Source organism: Xenopus tropicalis, chromosome 3 (genome assembly GCF_000004195.4).
Source record: "Xenopus tropicalis strain Nigerian chromosome 3, UCB_Xtro_10.0, whole genome shotgun sequence".
In the NCBI taxonomy this organism is placed as follows: Eukaryota; Metazoa; Chordata; class Amphibia; order Anura; family Pipidae; genus Xenopus; species Xenopus tropicalis.
The window spans coordinates 22,053,135-22,072,875 of NC_030679.2; the positions used below are offsets into that span (position 1 = coordinate 22,053,135).

Sequence of the window (19,741 nt, forward strand, 5' to 3'; positions counted from 1 at the left end):
CTCAGTACAAGTGAGGGAATACAGGGGTAGGGGAGATAGCTCTCAGTACAAGTGAGGGAATACAGGGGTATGGGAGATAGCTCTCAGTACAAGTGAGGGAATACAGGGGTATGGGAGATAGCTCTCAGTACAAGTGAGGGAATACAGGGGTATGGGGGATAGCTCTCAGTACAAGTGAGGGAATACAGGGGTAGGGGAGATAGCTCTCAGTACAAGTGAGGGAATACAGGGGTATGGGGGATAGCTCTCAGTACAAGTGAGGGAATACAGGGGTAGGGGAGATAGCTCTCAGTACAAGTGAGGGAATACAGGGGTAGGGGAGATAGCTCTCAGTACAAGTGAGGGAATACAGGGGTATGGGAGATAGCTCTCAGTACAAGTGAGGGAATACAGGGGTATGGGAGATAGCTCTCAGTACAAGTGAGGGAATACAGGGGTATGGGGGATAGCTCTCAGTACAAGTGAGGGAATACAGGGGTAGGGGAGATAGCTCTCAGTACAAGTGAGGGAATACAGGGGTAGGGGAGATAGCTCTCAGTACAAGTGAGGGAATACAGGGGTAGGGGGATAGCTCTCAGTACAAGTGAGGGAATACAGGGGTATGGGGGATAGCTCTCAGTACAAGTGAGGGAATACAGGGGTAGGAGGGATAGCTCTCAGTACAAGTGAGGGAATACAGGGTTATGGGAGATAGCTCTCAGTACAAGTGAGGGAATACAGGGGTAGGGGAGATAGCTCTCAGTACAAGTGAGGGAATACAGGGGTTATGGGAGATAACTCTCAGTACAAGTGAGGGAATACAGGGGTAGGGGAGATAGCTCTCAGTACAAGTGACGGAATACAGGGGTATGGGAGATAGCTCTCAGTACAAGTGAGGGAATACAGGGTTATGGGAGATAGCTCTCAGTACAAGTGAGGGAATACAGGGTTATGGGAGATAGCTCTCAGTACAAGTTGATCCAGGGACTGGTCCGACTGCCATCTTGGAGTCAGGCAAATTAGAGAGACTTCAGATGGGGTTTTTTACCTTCCTCAACTAGCAGTTAGGCAGGTTATATATATATATTATATATATATTGGCATTATGTGCCCAGAGCAGAAGCTGTAGTTAAGAAGAATACAGAGACAGTAGGTATAATGAGGCGAAATGGAAAAAGTAATACTTTGCCTAACCTGTGGCCCATTATTTATTAAACCCCCAGAAGCCACCAGCCGATGGCTGGGATTGCAAGGAGATGTATCTTAACAGCTGAAAATGGAGAGCCTCAGGAAGCAAGGTTGTAATTGATTCAATAATAAGCCTCATTATAATTTTCTGTGTACCCCACCATTACCAAATATACCCTTGATGTAAAGAGATATCCTTGTTTGCATAATGCAGCATGTAGAAAATGACTTTTATTGGCATAATGGAGCTACTATCTATTTGGGACATAAACAGATGATGCAAGAAGGCAAAAAATGTCCCTATGTTTCTGAGTAGAGGAACAAACTATCCATTTTGTACTTTAAAAGCACTGAATAACAGAACTATTCCTCTCATAAACACTCTTGGAAATCTATGCTAAGAACAATAAGTGGAAACTGGTTGTGTAAGTTCCTTGTGTGCGGAGGCTCGTACAATGCAGAGCTTTAATACTGTAAGGCTGGAATGTTATGTGGTAAAGTCCAAAGTAATAAAATAGCAGATAAACATCAAAAATAGTTTCCTCCAAAAACTATAAATTTATTTAAAAGGGAAATTATTCTGTTAGCAATTGCTGGATACATGAACTTTGGTTGGGGTAGAGGCGGTCTTTGTTCAGGTCAAGCTCAAAATTAAGGCCCAACATTTGGCTCACTTCCTAACAAGGTTATAAACTTAGCTCCAGAAATATCAAAGACAGCAAAACACTGTCCCCCCCCCCCCCCATCTTAATCTAGCTGACCTTCCTGCTGGAGCATTAAAGGGCATTCCAAGAAAATCTCTCCTAATTGGCCTTTAATTACGCCCTTCAATTTATGAGCCATTGATGTAGAGTAGTACACCCCAAAAGGTGTGGCTGGCCACCATGGAGGCCATTGATGACTATATGCTTTCCTAAATACACCTGAGAGTCCAGCTTGAAAGTCAGTTATGGTGAGATTTGTGGTGAATATGTATTACCTGCCCTAGACAGTTGTAGAACTATGGCTTAATTACTGATACATCAATATTTCCCTTTATTTGTAACCATTTCATGAGCTAAGTGGGTTCAGGGCAAAGGTTGGACCTTCAAGAGTGCTTGAACGGAAAAAAGTTTTAAACTAATATAAAGGCACATTTCAGAAGCACATTTTGTTGCTCTTTCAATGCATGTCCACCCTTTAGCCCTCCAGCTGTTGCAGAAGTGCAATTTTCATTAACTCCCCTGCTAGCTGTCAAAGTGATAATGTTGTAGCCTTAGAACAGCTAAAGAGCAGGTAACCCTTCACCATCTTGGGAACATCCTGGTTTGATTTACTGAACACTGAGAGATTAGTATCTGTAAACTCTGTAACGGTGGAATAAAATGGAGACTGCTTGTCTCTAAGGAAACAAATCTTCCAGTTACAAATACCTAAGCTCTACAAATACACTAATCTCTGTGTGAACGAGCAGCTCCCAGGCGATGCCAGAAAGTATTGCCATAAAGCCTGATTGCCTCGCAAAGTTTGTTACGTTGTATGGAGCAAAGCCCATTACAATAAGCTCTTGGGACACTTGTGAAGTTTTGCGTTTTCATAATGTATACAGCATTACATGCAAAGGTGGAAGGTAGGTGGCATGAATGGGAAATATAACTCACATTTATGAAACAGGATTTATATAAAGAACCAAACAAAAAAATTCTATTACATAACGGAACCACCTCAATGAGAAATAATTCCTTCCTTTTAGCACAGACACGTTGGTTGTTATGTCCCAATTACTGTAGACTGGAGCTGTACATACGTGTGACTCCCTGTGCCACCCCAGAGAATCTGGAGATCAGATGTTATATCCTTATTAACAGCCATCACAGTTTTACATTTTACACATAAAAGGGGTTGTTCACCTTTGAGTTAACTTTTAGTATTATGTAGAATGTAATATTCTGAGACAATTTGCTATTGGTCTTCATTTTTTATTATTTGTAGTTATTTAATTATTTCAGATTTTGTTCAGCAGCTCTGCAGTTTGGAGTTTCAGCAGCTGTTTGGTTGCTAGAATCCAAATTACCTTAGCAACCAGGGTTTAGTTTGAATGAAAAGGATAATTCACAGGTTTTACTTACCCAAGCTTCTAATTCCTTCCATGCTTTCCCTCAGTGCTGGGTTGTCCTTCATCAAAGTCTGTACTCCCTTGTTAGTGGAAGGGCTTGGTTCGCTACCCCCTGGATCATATATTCTGTAGGGTCCTTTGCTTTCCATCTATAATGCACTCATCCATTCAGTGGCACACCTGCACTGTCTGAAAATGCGATATGAGAGAAATCACTTAGTGACCTGTACAGAGTTGGGAAAGTGTATTCACTTGTTTCAGCACAACCATATTTCATTAAGATAACAACCCTTCATTTGCCAAAGCAGTATTGCCTGATTGGTGTATAGCGCTCAAGTGACTCTTTTCCAGTAAGAGATAGGTTTTATAGCATATTGCAACATCATTACAAAAGCCACTTCTGGATAATGTTGGGAAATCCCAAATCTAGAAACATGTTCCATGTATCACTGATAAACATGTTCCAAATGTATGGAATTTTAAACACAGGTAACCAATATATTAAAATGTAAAGGGACATTATGCCCTTGAGAATTGCTGCCTTACTTTGCTTATTATAGAGGAAAAATACCAGTATATCATTCTCCATTTACAGATTCAATCATTTACAATCAAATTTAAACTTTTTATTTGCTTATCAGTTTTCTCTATATTGACAACGAATTAAAAACTCTAATTGCTTGAAGGAAGAACTTTACTAATATATAGCAGTTACCGTTCAAATACTATGAAACCTTCTACCAAATGGCAAAGGAAGGAACAGCGCATGAGATGGCTGGAAATTATCTTTCACTATACCGTTTGCACGAGGGATAATATGCTTCCTGTACAGTTCTGATATGGACTGGAGGGGAATCCCTACGATCCCTATGCCAGATAAGGAAGTGACGAGGAGCCACAGTTTGCAACAAACAGAACAAAAAGAAATGGTGGGCATTATATAGCTCCCTTTAGCAGGCACTTAACTGGGGGGGGGGGGGGGGGGGAAATAGCTGCCCTTGGTAACTTTAAGGGCGAAGACACACGGGGCGATTAGTCGCTGCAGCTTTTTAGCGATTAGTCGACTTCTATTCTATCCGATGGCAGAAAAGACGCTGCCATTAGTCCCCGCAACTGACTAATCACCCTGTGTGCCTTCGCCCTAAGGGCTGTAAAGTACATTGTTGTCAAGCATAACTGATTCCTGCCAGTACAGTTTATGTTTATTTGCCCCTTGATATAAGTTGCACTCTGTTAAGGTAAATAATTTGGTGAATTCAGTGAATATATAAATGTCAGTACACCCAGTCAGTCTTAAGTACCCAGCCTTCACACAATAATTACAATTATGGAGCCAAAGTTCGAGATAAAAATACATCACAAAACAAAATTGTAATATTTATCCATTTTTGCACATCTTCTCGTGGTTGTTTTTTTTTCACAAAAAGATTTAGAAGCTGCAGAGATACATGTGGAAATGATATGGAATGAGGATACTACAGACCTGCTGCAGTAGGTATTATATAACAGTCAGAGTAAATCAGTAAAAAAATAGCAATAGCAATTCCTTGTAATTATGCCTAGGACCATTGCAGTAAAGTAATTTACTGTACATCTAGCAGAGAATTAGCACTGCTGTAAGGTTGGGCAACATGCTTCACCTAGTGGCAGAATTATTATGCTTTATTTATACAGTAATAATGGTTCATCATTGGTACCACTGTCAGTAAATTCTACTTGCTGATTGGTTGTCATGGGTAACTAGACCTGTTACAAACATTTGTTAAGTTTGCCATGTATTTTAAAGAAAAAAAATTAAAGCTTTTTTTGTAACATTTGCTATAGGATGAAGAATATGTATATCAAATCACAGCCTCTGGTAAAATGTAAAGAGAAGTACCACAGATAAAGTCCAGCATAGGTATTACCCTGTGGTTAGCAGAGTTATGCAGGGAAATTTGAAGGTAGCAGCCATTTTAATAGCTAGGCTAGTAGGAAAGGCTCTGTATTTATAGACAATTTTATATGCAGTGACTGAGGCCCCTATAGCTCACGGAAGAAAAACTCACAGGACCACTCTAACAACATTAAGGAAGAGACAGCTCTAGATGTTATTGGGTGATTAAGTGGTTGGCCCAGGGGCTGAAATTAAGGGCATTTCAAATTTACTGGCAACTATAACTTACATTTTTGTAATACCAGCCCCATTCTTGGCAGGTGTTTTACTGGTTTGACACATAAAATACTGGCTAGGTGAGAAACCTAGCACCATTAATTATATACATATATACACTTTATCAAATGGATCAGCACTCCCTTCTTTGTTCAAAAAACATGTTTATGCAATCAGCATAACAGTATCTGTGTTCCAACATTTCAGTCCCCCTGGAGCTGGTTGAATAGACAACACATTTTTTGAACACAGAAGGGAGCACTGATCCATTTTATAAAGTGTAATAAAATTTTGGTCGAAATTAAACTGAATCAAAATCCTAATCTGAATATTCAGATGAGAGGAAAATCTATAAGAACAATATCTTCAGGAAAAATTCCCTTGTCACTTTGGTGGCCCAAATTAGTACTTCAGACTAAGTCAGTCATCGGAAATATTAAAGCCTGCCCAAAACATATGAAGTCCTATAAGCACTGAAAATCCTGTTTGCTCAGGACACCATCAGGTCATAGATGCCTTATGAAAGGATTCCATAGGACCCTCCTGTTTTGTTACAATTGTTTGCACAGGGGCCAAAAACGGGATACCGACTGACCAACAAGTCACTGTGAAATTACAGATTCATAGGAAAACCAAGGTGTATTGTTCAGCTATAGCTTGCAAAAAGGAAAAAGAAGTAAGTGGCCCAATAAAGGCAAATGCTACAGTAACTTTCTGATGTTACCTCATAAGTTACAGGCCAACAAGGTTCTTTCATAAGCAAAAGAAATCCCCTTTTTGATAAGAAATTTCAAGATAATTCCAAAGAGCAGATAAAGTCCAAGGTTCTTCCCTTGCATGCAGAAATGATAGACTAACCTACTAAACTGGCTTGGACAGAAACAATTATTGCATTTGGCAAATGAATCTACACAGGAGTGCAGAACTGGCTCATAAACATACTGGGTGAAAAGAACATTACAAACTGTTCATATTTTAGGTTTAAAAGTGATGACTTAGCCTACATGAGAAACTGAGCTGACAGGCTCAAAAACAACAGAAACAAAGCTTGTTTAAAGCATTAACCTGTTAAATTAGAAGATTTAGAAATACAAATAAAAATGGCAGAAAGAGTTGAGTAAAACAGTAAAAATTGTCAACAACCGAAATCACCCTAGCCATGTGAATTTAATCTAATGACATGTCAGTGCATCTGGAATATAGCCTATGTAAACTCCAAATACAAAGCAGTATCCAGCATTTAAACACTGCACAGGGCTGCCAAAAATCAGAGCACACCAGATTTTGGTTTTAGTGTGAAATAAAGATTTACCAAGAAAACATAGCATTGATCCAGTAGTAGGGCACTTATTTTGAGCATGTGTGCTATACAATGCATTGTTTTTGCACCAGCGATCACTCCTCCTGTCCAAGCAGAGGAGGGGTACAAAGGCAGACATAATCAAGCCAACTGCCTTAAGTAAAAAAAGCCTAGAATCACCCCGGCAGCAATGTGCACTTGGACAGTACCTACGTTTGTTTCCTATAGGAAATTCTGTTAGCCACTGACTTTCACTTCTTGTTACCAAAACCTATTTTTAGTTGGGATTCTCCCATCCTATTCTCATGCACATATGCTGAGCCATTGGTCAAGTCTGTCCCTGATAAGCAATAGATTAGAGGCAAATAGATTACTTTCTGTGAGCTAATCATAAGATATGTAGAGAAATTCTCACGGAAATCAGAACAAGAGCGACTAAGGTTAGTGCTACACAGTTCACAATCTGATGCCTTCAGCCTTTCTTGACTTAGGGCTCTGGCACATGGGGAGATTAGTCACCCGCGGCAAAACTCGTGGGCAACTAATCTCCTCGAGTTGCCTTCCCCCTGCCATCCCACCGGCGAACATGTAAGTCGCCGGAGGGATGGCAGACGCGGCGGCGCGATTTCACGCAAATCGCCGAAAACGACTCGCAAGTCTTTTTCGGCGATTTCCCGAAATCGCCCCGCCGCGTGTGCCATCCTGCCGGCGACTTACATGTTCGCCGGTGGGATGGCAGGGGAAGGCAACTCGGGGAGATTAGTCGCCCGCGAACAGGGAGTTTTGCCACGGGCGACTAATCTCCCCGTGTGCCAGAGCCCTTAAAGGAGAAGGAAAGGCTAAGTCACTTGGAGGTGCCAAAATGTTAGGCACCCCAGGTGACTTTAATCGCTTACTTTGTACCCGGGGCTGGTGCCCGTAGGGGAAAACAGAACCAGCCCGGGGTACCTGTAGCGAGCGCTTCCTCCTTGCTGCTTCGTTTTGCGGGCAAATTCCTGGGACCGGCGCATGCGCATTAGAGTGAAAAGCCGACTTCTCTGTTAAAGTTCAGCTTTTTCACTCTACTGCGCATGCGAAGACGGAAGGAGGAAGCGCTGCAGGTACCCCGGGCTGATGCTGTTCTCTACTAACGGGCACCAGCCCGGGGTACAAGGTAGGCGATTTAAGTCACTTGGGGGTGCCTAACATTTTGGCACCCCCAAGTGACTTTGCCTTTCCTTGTCCTTTAAGCTGGCCATACACGCACCAAAAGAAACTCTGTTACATAGTTTTTAGACCGTGTGTTGTGATTGGTCCTTTAGTTGATTGAACAGGTTAGAAAATTTCTGTCAGATAAAGATAATATCTGTCCATTTATTGTCTATCTGATGATTTCCATGGGTGACCTACGACGTCTTTCTGGGATGTACTTTCATATGATTGCTGTCTGGCAATTATCAATGGCCAAAACATCGTCAGATTTGTTATCTTTAAGACTTTAATCTAACAATTTCAGTCAGAATGTTAGTTCTAGATCTCTGCATTAAAATGTACAATCGATTCCCGAACATTCATCGTGAGACAACTAAAATCTGAAGGTATACAGCTAGCTTTACTGATACACAAACGCTTGGAACAATTAAAGGAGAAGGAAAAGCTAAGTCACTTGGGGGTGCCAAAATGTTAGGCACCCCCAAGTGACTTTAATCGCTTACCTTCTACCCCGGGCTGGTGCCCTTGTATGGAGAGAACCACACCAGCCCGGGGTAGCAGCGATCGCTTCCTCCTTCCTTCTTCCCTGCGCGCGCATGCGCAGTAGAGTGAAAAGCCGAACTTTAACAGAGAAGTCGGCTTTTTCACTCTACTGCGCATGCGCCGGAAACGAAGGCGGAAGCGCATCCCCCCAGGTGCCCCGGGCTGGTGCAGTTTTGCTTAACATTTTAGCACCCCCAAGTGACTTAGCCTTTCCTTCCCCTTTAAAAGGTAGCCATATACAGTATGTGTAGCCTCTCGGTCTCTCTCCATCCATTTGACCCAGGGCCTGATTGGTAGGAGACTAAAGGATATCAGCAAGTGTATGGCCGCTTCTAAGGCTACTGCCACATGGGGCAGATTCTCAGTCTGTACCCTACACCCCTGATGGTGAACAATGGAGGCTCAAAACAGGAGGACAGCGCAGGCGGAACCTGAAAAGTAAATTAGGCTAAACAGATGGCCCTAAGTGGAATATGGTTACTGGCCTTGGAAAACAATGAAACAGCCCTTTGCTATTACAGTAATTAAAAAATCAATGTTCATTCAGGGCTTAAAGAGAAGGAATGTCATTTTGGCATTTTACTGCCAGTAGATATGCCACATTAGTGCCACCTAGAACACTATATTTATTCTGCAGAAAGCTTTATCATAACTGAGTAAAGAGCCATAGAAGCTTTCTCTGTTTGTTTAAAATTGCAGCTGCCATTTTAGTTTGGTCTTCATAGCTTCCTGCTGCACCTCTAGTCATTGTAGGTCAGATTACACATTCCTAAGGGAGGGGGGAGTGAGTTTTATGAATTATTATGGGAGGGGGAGCAGGAGAGAGGAGAGAACTGTGCAGACTCTGGCCCCAGGAATGAAGGATTTTTCTGAGAGAGGAAGTCAGATACCAAAGAACATGTTAACAAAAAAATGAGACAAGAAATCCTGTGTTTCCTTTGATAGAGGACTCAGTGCAGCTTTTCTGTGAGTGCTTACGGCTGTATTTACATAGACCTTTCTGATAAAGCTTACTTAGTTTGTACCTTTCCTTCTCCTTTAATTCCAGTGAATGTCTCTGAACAATTTATAACCATGTTGCATTTCCCCATGTTTTCTGAACCAATTATATGAAGCTTCTATAGCAAAACTCAAACTCAACAGATAAGGCTAGAAATAGTAATGGACATGTAGACTATAGGAGATTAAGAAATTTGAATTGTATCGACAAGGCCTGGGTTTGATTCCTAAAGTCTACCAACTTGTAAACTCTTTGTGGATTTGAGACTCACTACAGGGGCTTTGCACTGTGGTTAAATTTAATTATAACATTTTTAGTATAATAAAAGACCTCTGAAAACAATACTGCTTGGGTAAAAACCACAGCGATAGACAGTAGCAGCTGTAGCTATTGCCTAAAGTGGACTCAGAGGCAGAACTCCAGGGATTGCAGTGATCACGCAGCAGGCTAAGTGGTTTGGCCCAAACATGCCAGCCACTGTGTTCCAAATACAGAATAAGCAAGGGGTGGGGAGGAGAGAGGCGGGCCTCTACTGCAATTTACACCTGGTGCTGTTAGCGCCTCACTTTGATTATTGAAACTTGTGAAATGTACATGACAGCATATACTTAAACACACTCTATTTTGTCAATGTTTCAGAAATTAAAAGGAAAGAGTAGGCACTCCTGAGGGAGGGAAGAATAGCAAGGTAGGTGTTGACGAGGCACTAGAAAGGGCAATTTAGCTGCATTATTTTCTGTTCTCTCAGTGGGGTTCATTTATCAACACTGGGCAAATTTGCACATGGGCAGTAACCCATAGCAACCAATTAATGATTGGCTTTATTCAGCTAGCTGCTGGTAGAACAATGAATGCAACAGTTTGATTGGTTGCCATGGGTTACTGCCCACAGGCAATTTTGCCCAGTGTTGATAAATGACCCCCAGTATATTTTGAGCAACATCATCTTTTTTGCAAGTCAGACTAAATGTTTTCTTTGCAATTAATAATGGAAAGGAAAGTGAATTTTAAAAAATGAAAATTTAGGCCCATAAAAATGAGTGATGCACAACTAAATTAGGTAAACACTGGAACACCCATTGTATTTATATTGCACAAATTAAAGTTAAAATGTCGACAATAGTCTTGGCAGTGTGGAAACCAAAGACAATCCACAAGTTCATTAGAGCCAATAATTTGTCGGAGTCTATCCCACGGCTTCCATCTGTCACAGCATTCTGCCTGGGGAAATGTTTCTTCAGACAAGCGGACCAGAAAGCAAAAGGACATGGCATGGATGGCTATCCAAGGTAGCGGTGCTTTATGAACTGTTTCAGGGCAGCCATACAGAATCATGGGTCTCTACTTTAAGGATGTGCTGTGGTTTTCCAGGAATGGCCTCATTCTGAGAATGACTATCTACATCCTGCTCAGGGACTACAACATCTGAGGAAAAAGAGAACTAAACCCCTTCCATTCCCCCATCCTTGCCTTAATGTGTGTTTTCATCTAAAAATAAAGCTTCGGGCAAAGGAACTCCTCCCTCTACCCCATTCTCCCTTCCCTCTATAGCTTTATTCATGTTATAGGAGGGGTCCCCAACCTTTCTTACTCGTGATCCACGGTCAGATGAAAAAAGACTTGGAGAGCAACACAAGCACCATAAAAGTTCATGGAGGTGCCAAATAAGGGCTGTGATTGGCTATTAGGCAGCCTCTATGCACACTATCAGCTTACAGGGGGATTTATTTGGTAGTAAATTTTGTTTTTATTCAACCAAAACTTGCCCCCAAGTCAGGAATTCAATAATAACTCCCTGGTTTGGGGGCACTGAGAGCAACATCCAAGGGGTTGGGGAGCAACATGTTCCCCCGAGCCACTGGTTGGGGATCACTGATGTATAGTATTGTCTCTTGAAAGAGACAATACTAAAAGCATATTTTTTTCAATTAAAAAAAAAAAAAAATCGGTAATGACTTGTGTATTTGTTTTAATAGATTCTGATTTTCCTCATGTATTAGCTCCTACGTGTGAAAATGGTTTTTGGTTGGCATGGGCAGGTAAAGTGTGTTTGTGTTTTTACAACAAGCATATAATGGTGTTTTCTATAGCACATACAGCCTACATTTACAAATATCCGTAAAACCACTGAAAAGTTTTGATTACCATTGGAAAGTCAGTTAGAATGTCTTTTTCTTTCATTATTTATAATTGTATTTTTTCATTATTTGGGTGGTGTTAACCTTTTTAAACTATTTTTGTACCCACCCACTGTCTCACAAGTTCCCAGTGACTGGTTCTACTATTTTGTTGTTAATCATTTTCTCCACTTACACAGAGCGGTTGCACTCAGAACTGTACTGTACTGTATACAGGATGACTACAATGTACATTTGGCAGGGTTGTAGGATGTATGAAAGGATTTTCATTCTCGGTCAGGTTGGAGCTAGAGGGAGATGTGATGGGGGAACACCCTGTATCCTAACTGGTGGATGTTTTTTGCATAATGAATTTAGGGAGCTGACTGTTGCAGGAAAACCTGAAGGGGTTTTAAAGCAGCTCTTACAAATAGTTTCCTCTCTTTTTAAGCCTTAACTACCAACATCCCATTTACATTTTTGGGGGTTTGTTCATATCTAATTATGCAAACTAGGAGGGTTTTTTCTCTGCATGTGTGTAGGATTTAATATGAATCTAACTCTGAATATGAACCTATATGAGTTTTTCTGACCAACAATTACCTAAAGGAGAAGGAAAGTTCCAATCACTGGTGGTGGCAAAATTTTAGGCACCCCCACCCAGTAATTGTAATCGCTTACCTGAAACCCCCGGCCGGTGCTTCTGCTAGGAAAAAACAGAACTTATGTGTCTTCCCAGATACCCTCAGTAAGGCTGATTATTTGGCAACCTCACTGTGTAAAGGTGGCCATACACGGGCCGATTGTAGCTGCCGATATAGGACCGATTCGGCAGCTTATCATCCCGTTTAGGGGCACAAACAACGGGCATGCCCGACCGACACCTGTCCTGATATCGGGCAGATATCAATCGGGCAGGTTAAACAATTTAGCCAGATCAGGGACCGCATCAACGAGCCGATGCGGTCCCTGATCTGCGCCCATTACCGGCGTTCTAATTCGATTGTTTGGCCCTGGGGGACCAAATTAGCATAAATTCACCCGTTATCGCCCACCCAGGTGAATTTCACCAAGCGAGCAGATCTTAACATGTTTGCCCACCTTAAGTGGATCTCATCCATGGCTATCTATCTATAGATTGCCATTGGCTACTACAGCAGACTTACCCTCAGCCTTTTATGTATTTCTCCCTCATCATTCTAACTGTACTAGGGTTAAATATGAAAAATTCACCATTGTTGGTGCGTTGCTAGTGACCTCATCTTGGTAGTGTACACACTTAAAAGTCTGGTAATCCCCACATAGATCCTTGAGCTAAGGCTGGTAAATATTCTATAGACAGCTCAGCTATAACACATCACCAAATTTATATGCTTATTCATAATATATGTGCAGGAAAACCTATACAGAAAAAAGGGGAGAAGATTCAGTGTGTTTCGGATAGTAAAATATTCTGTAGCAGGGAGCTAGAAAAAAAATAGCAATACAATACATTTCTCTGTCTCCAAGCAATGCCATTTTTGCATCCGATTTCTAAAATATGCAGCAGCAGTGTTTCGGGCACATGGCGGGTTATAGTTATGGGCGCCCAATATGTCAGCACACACTATCTGGAGTACTGTCAGTGCTATCCACTGCCTGTCTTTGATTGGTCTACCTGTTAAACTATGGCTAACCAAGGGCCATTTGTATAACATACATTTAAACTGATATATAGAAACTTTTGCACCACAGCCCAAATTACGGGTGGCATGCATCAACATATCTATCACAAGGCTTGCCCTGCTATGTGCATTTTAGCAATATGCGGGTGAAGGGTGACTGAAATTTTGTGACACAACAAAAAAAAAAACAATTTACACATCTGGGTCTTAATAGTATTCTATGCCTATTGAGGCTACTGCCCATTCTGCAATACCTAGATACCAAAGGAGCAATTTAAGGGGCAACTGAAGCGTTATTAATAACTCAACTTCCAATGCATCATATTATCTGTCAGTGAGTTTTTGGGAATGACTAGTTTGGTATCTCGACATTTTGGATACCAAGTGATAGATTAAAATCTGCCAAGTAATAACATATGCAGGGAAATATAACAAATTGGAGGATGTTCTGAACATGAAATAGTTGGCAGACACCAATCATATGAAAGTGACCTAGAAATGCACTGTAGGTCCCCCAAGGATATAGTGATACACAATACATTCACAGATTTTACTGTTACATTTTCTAACCTGTTCCACTGACTAATCGACTAATTGCCTGGTATGAAAATTATCAGGACGATAATTCTGAGCCCACACCTGCCCGAAAATCATACAAAACTATGTTTCCTACAGTTACATCGCTGCGTATATGCCCAGCTTTTTTTTTTACTGGAGGGCCATGTCCAAAAATTTCAATTTTAAGCAAATAATTCAATTTTTTTTCTAATTATTTATTTTTTCTCTATAATAATAAAACATCTTATACCTAATCCCAACTAAAGTGCATAAAAATTCCATATGGGTGCCATAACAAATCTATTGTGTTTATTTAACATTTTCCTCTTTAGTAGATGGTAATCCAAATTACAAAAAAAATATATAAACAGGCCCCAAGCATTCAAATCAGATCGACTGGATTGGCCTGTGTATGGCTGACTTTAGAGAATAAAGTAAAATGTCTTCACAATCATACCCATGTATTTGTGGGGAAAAATATTTAGAAATAACATTACGGAATCATCACACCATATGACTCAAGTCACACAGTGTTTCTAAACCATTTTCTCAGGGGACCCAAATTAAATTGGGAAATAAGCCAAGACCCAAAAATGTGTTTGTTACCAATTGTGCACTTGCTGTAATTGCAAAATCTTATTGCAGAAAGAAGTTTCCATTAACAAAGATTATGGACCCAAGTGTATTAGCACTGGCTCCCAACCCATAGGTTAAGAACCTCTGTCTTAAGTCAATGCCTGTGTTTTAAGGGGCTGTGTTAAACATTAGCTTCCATATAAATCTATGTCCCCGCAGTTTATTCTTTAGCTGTCCTATAATGCAAACCTTTGGCAACCTTTTACTGAAGCTGCAACTAGAATATAACAGTCATAAAAAGCAAATAGTCATGAAATTACACTATTACTACTGATAAGTGTGTATGGTAAAAGCTCTTTCCTGATATGTTCATGCTACTAATACAAGGTACCTTTTCTGAATACTTCCAAGGCCAGAGCAGGGCTTTCTCATAGGAACCCTCATTTCCTAAAACAATTCAACTGGGCTATCCCTTCACAGTGCAGCAAAGGATGTTTAATTAAAGAAAGATGTTCTTCACATGATGGTTTTGAGGTTATAAAACTGCTTCCCATGGTGGCCGTAACTTCTATTTTCATAAATAAATTGAAAACATTTTTTGATGTTCTTTAAGCTGATGAAGGGTTACGTGAATACATTCTTAAGTTCTGTAACAGGAAGTATTTATATGTGCTGATTGTGTGACAAGTGGAAACATTTATATAACAAGAGCCGTGAATAAACTGAAATATGCGCAGTTTGCTTAGTGATGTCATTAGTTATAGGCATTGTTTAGTGATACACCTTATGGCACAACTTATTTAAACATCTGTATTATAATATCCCGTAATGTAAAACAAACTCCTCAAGCGAATTACTGACATCTTCCATAGCAAAGAGCCTGGCTATTAGAAGTTATCCATTCCTTCTTGGCACACTGGGCAAACACTTTAAGATCCACTGGTTTCATCATTTTATTATAGGGGCCTACAGTGACCTGTGCAATAGATATCTGGCCAGATAAAAGTCGGGCAGGCTACTGGAAGGTTCTCATACACAGGCCAATAAGCTGCTGACTTAGTATGGAGGGACTGAGCTGGTAGATTTTATTGGCCAGCTTTAGTGCACGTGAGGTGCTTAGTAATTATTAACCATATGATGAAGAGATGGATATACTTGCCACTTTTTAGAAGGCCGAAGGTGGGATTTGCTAATGAAAAAGTGACACGCAAATGTTCATGTGGGCCACTGAGAAATTCTGGGCTATCCTTAAATTTAGCTGATAAGGATTTCTATTTACATATGAAACTTTCCTTTCACACGCCTGCTACTAATTGTCATGGTACAAACATGAGATCACCTGTTTATCATAGGGAAGGGCAGGACTGGCTTGCACTTTACTGTTCATTGGGTGGAATGAGTTTTAATGTGCACAGTAAATGCAGGGTTTATACCAGTTGTGTCCTGACTCATTTGGGTCAAGCACACCCTTTGGGGCCCAACATTTGGCTGCCCACCCTTGGTCTATAAAATTGCGGCAGACTTATATAACATGTCAGGCAACCAGCCATAGTTTGAAGAATATTCAAGGGCAGCAAATAATTGATCATTTAATTATTCCACACCCAAGGCTCATTCATTCATAAATGCAAGTCAGAAAGGCTCTAGAGCAGGGCTAGCAGGGCTTTTCAATGTGCTAATATGTTTGAAACACATCTATATAGACTAATATGTATAGGCTGGGCTGTTCCTTATATTGCAACATGGAAGGATTCCTCTCCATCTGACTACACTATAGACAGCACTCAGGCCTGGACTGGGATTCCAAATATGCCCTGGCAATTCAAATACACAGAGAACCCCCACCAGCCCAATAAATAGAGACAGTCTATGGCATCTTACAGCAACCCCTCAGCATTTGCCAGAATCCACAGATTGCCACTCCAGGCATGACAGCACTGTATTTAAAGCTGCCACTATGAGCATGCTCTGAACGAAGAGAGGAGTACTCCTGCCTTGGCACTGCTGTCAGATTACCAGCAAATGTCTGGTGACGGAATGTGGGGAATTTTTTTAATGCATTTTTCCCAAAACAGACACCTGAGGGCAGCCCGCTCCCGGCCGACAGCCTTAGGTACCTATATAGGAAATACAGCCCTTACTGGGGTATGAGGTGTCTCATACTAAAAAATGTCATTTTATCACCTCTTGGAAATCATACAATATGGACACGACACTTTCTGACCACATTCCTTAAAAAAATAAAACAGTCCAATGAAAAGTCCTGGAAGAGCCCACTGAAATTCACGGCCCCCAGCTAAACACGCTATACATTGTTAGCGACTTCCTCAAACCTCTAGAAACAGTACCATATTTTTCATATATGCCTCTGTTTAAGTCTTGAGTTTATAAACTTGGCCTCTGAACAGTATTTGAATTTTTATTTGAGCAGATTGGTAGGAAAGCATTAAATCTATATTTTTTCAGTTGATTACCAAATCTTTTGCAAAAGGATTTGGCCAAATACTGAAGTAAATTTGAAATCCAATTGACATATTTGAATTGAATAAAATGAAAAAAAAATTGGATAATGCTGATACATACAGGGTACTTGGCACATTAAATGGACAGTAACTGTTGCTACAATCAGTTATTTGATACCCTGGACCAGTGCTCCTGTTAGCAGAAACTTGGGGGACTTTTCAGCAAGCACCAAGAGTGATCCTTTTCTAATACTTCTTTCTGAAATGGTCCTGGCCAAAGACAACTTTTTTCTTGAAGTTCGGCTTCTAGAAGTTTGTGCACTCTACTGCACATACACATCCACGCGAAGAATGAAGGAGGACTACTCTGTGGTGCTCACTTAAAAGTCCCCCGGCTGGTGCAGTTTTCTGCAAACAGAAGCACCAGCCCTGGTTATCAGGGAAAGGTAGCCATACACATTAAGATCTGCTTTTTGGTGAGGTCGCCAAATGAGCGGATCTTCTCAAGATATGCCCACCTAAAGTGAGCAATATTATTATTAACATTTATATATATAAGCGCCAACATATTCCGCATTGCTGTACATATCAGACTAACTCATCACAGCTAGGAGCTATCAGACCGAGGTCCACATCAATGAGCCGATGCGGTCCCCGATCCGACGGGAAAATCAAACCTGCCCAATTTTCAGCCAGATATTAATCGGGGAGGCCCAGCAGGAGGCCATAAACACGGGCAGATATGGTGCAGAATTGATCTAAAGGACTCTAATTGGCAGCTTAAATCTGCCTCTGTATAAGTGATTACATTCACTGCAGGGTGCCTAACATTTACCACCACTCAGTGATTTAGACTTTCCTTAAGATGCAGGAAAAGGTGACGTACCGTGCTAGCCAGTCAAAATGTTTACAGGGTAAACCTTTTGAAATAAAAAATAACAAAAGTGGTATAAAGGTGATACCTTTATTGGCTAACTAAGATAATCATAGCAAGCTTTCAGAACATTATAGTTCCTTTTTCAAGACTTTCCTTAGGGAAACACTGTGTGCAAAACTGCGCTTAAGGTTGATGGCACACAGTAGGATTTTTTTGTCCACGGTTAAATCTGTGCTACCATGGATGACAAATCTCCCAAATATTCAAATCTTACCATTGTGCCATCACCCTAAATCTCAGCAACCCCACGGGTGTATTCTTCCTCCAACACTCCACAGATGGAGAAGAGTAGTATGATAATGTACACCTGATATTTGGGCTGGACATATTTTTGCACAGTTCTGGACAATTTAAACCGGAGAAGGTGGAGAGCAAAAATGTTCCTGTGGGTGGTAAATATTGTAATTTGGTAGCCCCTATGTGGACTGGCAGCCTACAGGAGGTTCTGTTTGGTAGTACACCTGGTTTGTATGGCTTGCCCCCATGCCAGGAATTCAAAAATAAGCCCCTGCTTTGAGGCCACCGGGAGCAACATCCAAGGGGTTGGTGAGCAACATGTTGATTGCAAGCCATTCTTTAGGGATCAGTGGTTTAGACATAGTGCTGCACATATGGCACAAGCGTATGGACGCTTACAGAGCATTTAGCTGCATGTATTAATGGGTCTTATTCTGCAATGTGTGTCTGTACCCATAGGGATAACTATCTGTATCAAATGCAGAAAACGTGGGTTCTGATCCAGCGCCTTGTCGGAATCCTGCACGCTAGAGCTTACAATCTAGGTTGGAGGATCCATGCTTTATTTTAAGAGACAATTTTGAAAGAGGACACATTCCCAAGCGCAATAAAGGCACATGCAGCCATTATTAACCAATGAAAGTGTTTCATTTAAAACATTTTACACTTTCTAATTGAATTTTAAAATGTGCACCAAACGCGCAATACATGTGCATTTACAAAGAAAAGCCCGTGTGTATCACTCAATTCACTTCACATTGCACTTTTTTTAGGGGGTTTACATTGCAGCATTTAAAAAAACACGCAAACTTGCGACCTTGTGTCCTTACATTACTGAAAGCTGAAAATTGAACGGGATTATTATATATTAAAACCGAAAATCAATATGAAATAGAGAACAAAGGCTAAAATATAGCAGCAGATATAAACAGATGTTTCCCTCATTTCTACTCATACAGCAAGGGGTTAAACATACGGACGTCACAAGCTGTGCCAGCGAATAGCATGAAGCGGCTCTGACACAGGATTGAGGAGGAACAATATACACATATTAATGGCAGCGCTTACCCAGCTTTCTCTCCTCTCCTGTCTGTTCGGCCGAGGCTCCTCTCTACCCTTATGTTTACCCTTCTAGCGACTAAAATCCTGTAGCACCGCAAGTGCTGTCGCTGCGCTTCATTTCTGTCCAGGGAAGTTACCTTGTCACCACTTCCTATTACAAACGGCTTGGAATTCCCCACCAGGTTCTGATTGGTTGCTGTGAAACTTCATCCCGCCCCTCAATTATTGTATTGAACTAAAGTTCGCTTAGAGACAGGGTTAAAGGGGATGTAAACCTAAACAATTTGCTAATAAAAGAAAAACGAATTCTAGGCAAATGACCAACACAATTTATTCACTAATGTTTCCATGGTTTTGAATATAATTGCGACTGCCTGCTCCTTTCAGTCCAACTGGTTCTGCCTCTTGAAACAATATAGCAGCAACAGCAATATAACAGAAGTCAGCCTTGCATGTTAATCATTGGGCTTCTGCTGCACTGTACTGAGCTGCACAACCACTGGGGAAGAAAACAGAAAGGGACTGGCAGATATAACACTTGTATCTACAAATATTTCTAAAACCGCTGACATTTCGAAATAAATGTATATTGGAAAGTATCTCCAATATTTGCTAAAGTGACACACTGTTATTACATGTATGTATGTATGTATGTATGTATGTATAATTTTATTTATAAA

At 40.9% G+C, this 19,741-nt stretch overlaps 1 protein-coding gene across 1 annotated transcript in view; it reads right to left on the bottom strand.

The window, feature by feature from the left end:
* The window catches only part of tnip1 (TNFAIP3 interacting protein 1), a 44,810-nt gene extending 25,684 nt beyond the window's left edge, over nucleotides 1-19,126 (bottom strand). The window contains exons 1-2 of the mRNA NM_001079235.1: nucleotides 19,068-19,126; nucleotides 3,276-3,451 (exon numbers count right to left, since the gene is read on the bottom strand). Of these exons, the coding sequence (NP_001072703.1) occupies nucleotides 3,276-3,411 (136 nt within the window). The 5' untranslated portion in view covers nucleotides 3,412-3,451; nucleotides 19,068-19,126. The remainder of the gene's footprint in view (nucleotides 1-3,275; nucleotides 3,452-19,067) is intronic.
* Nucleotides 19,127-19,741: the final 615 nt, after the last annotated feature.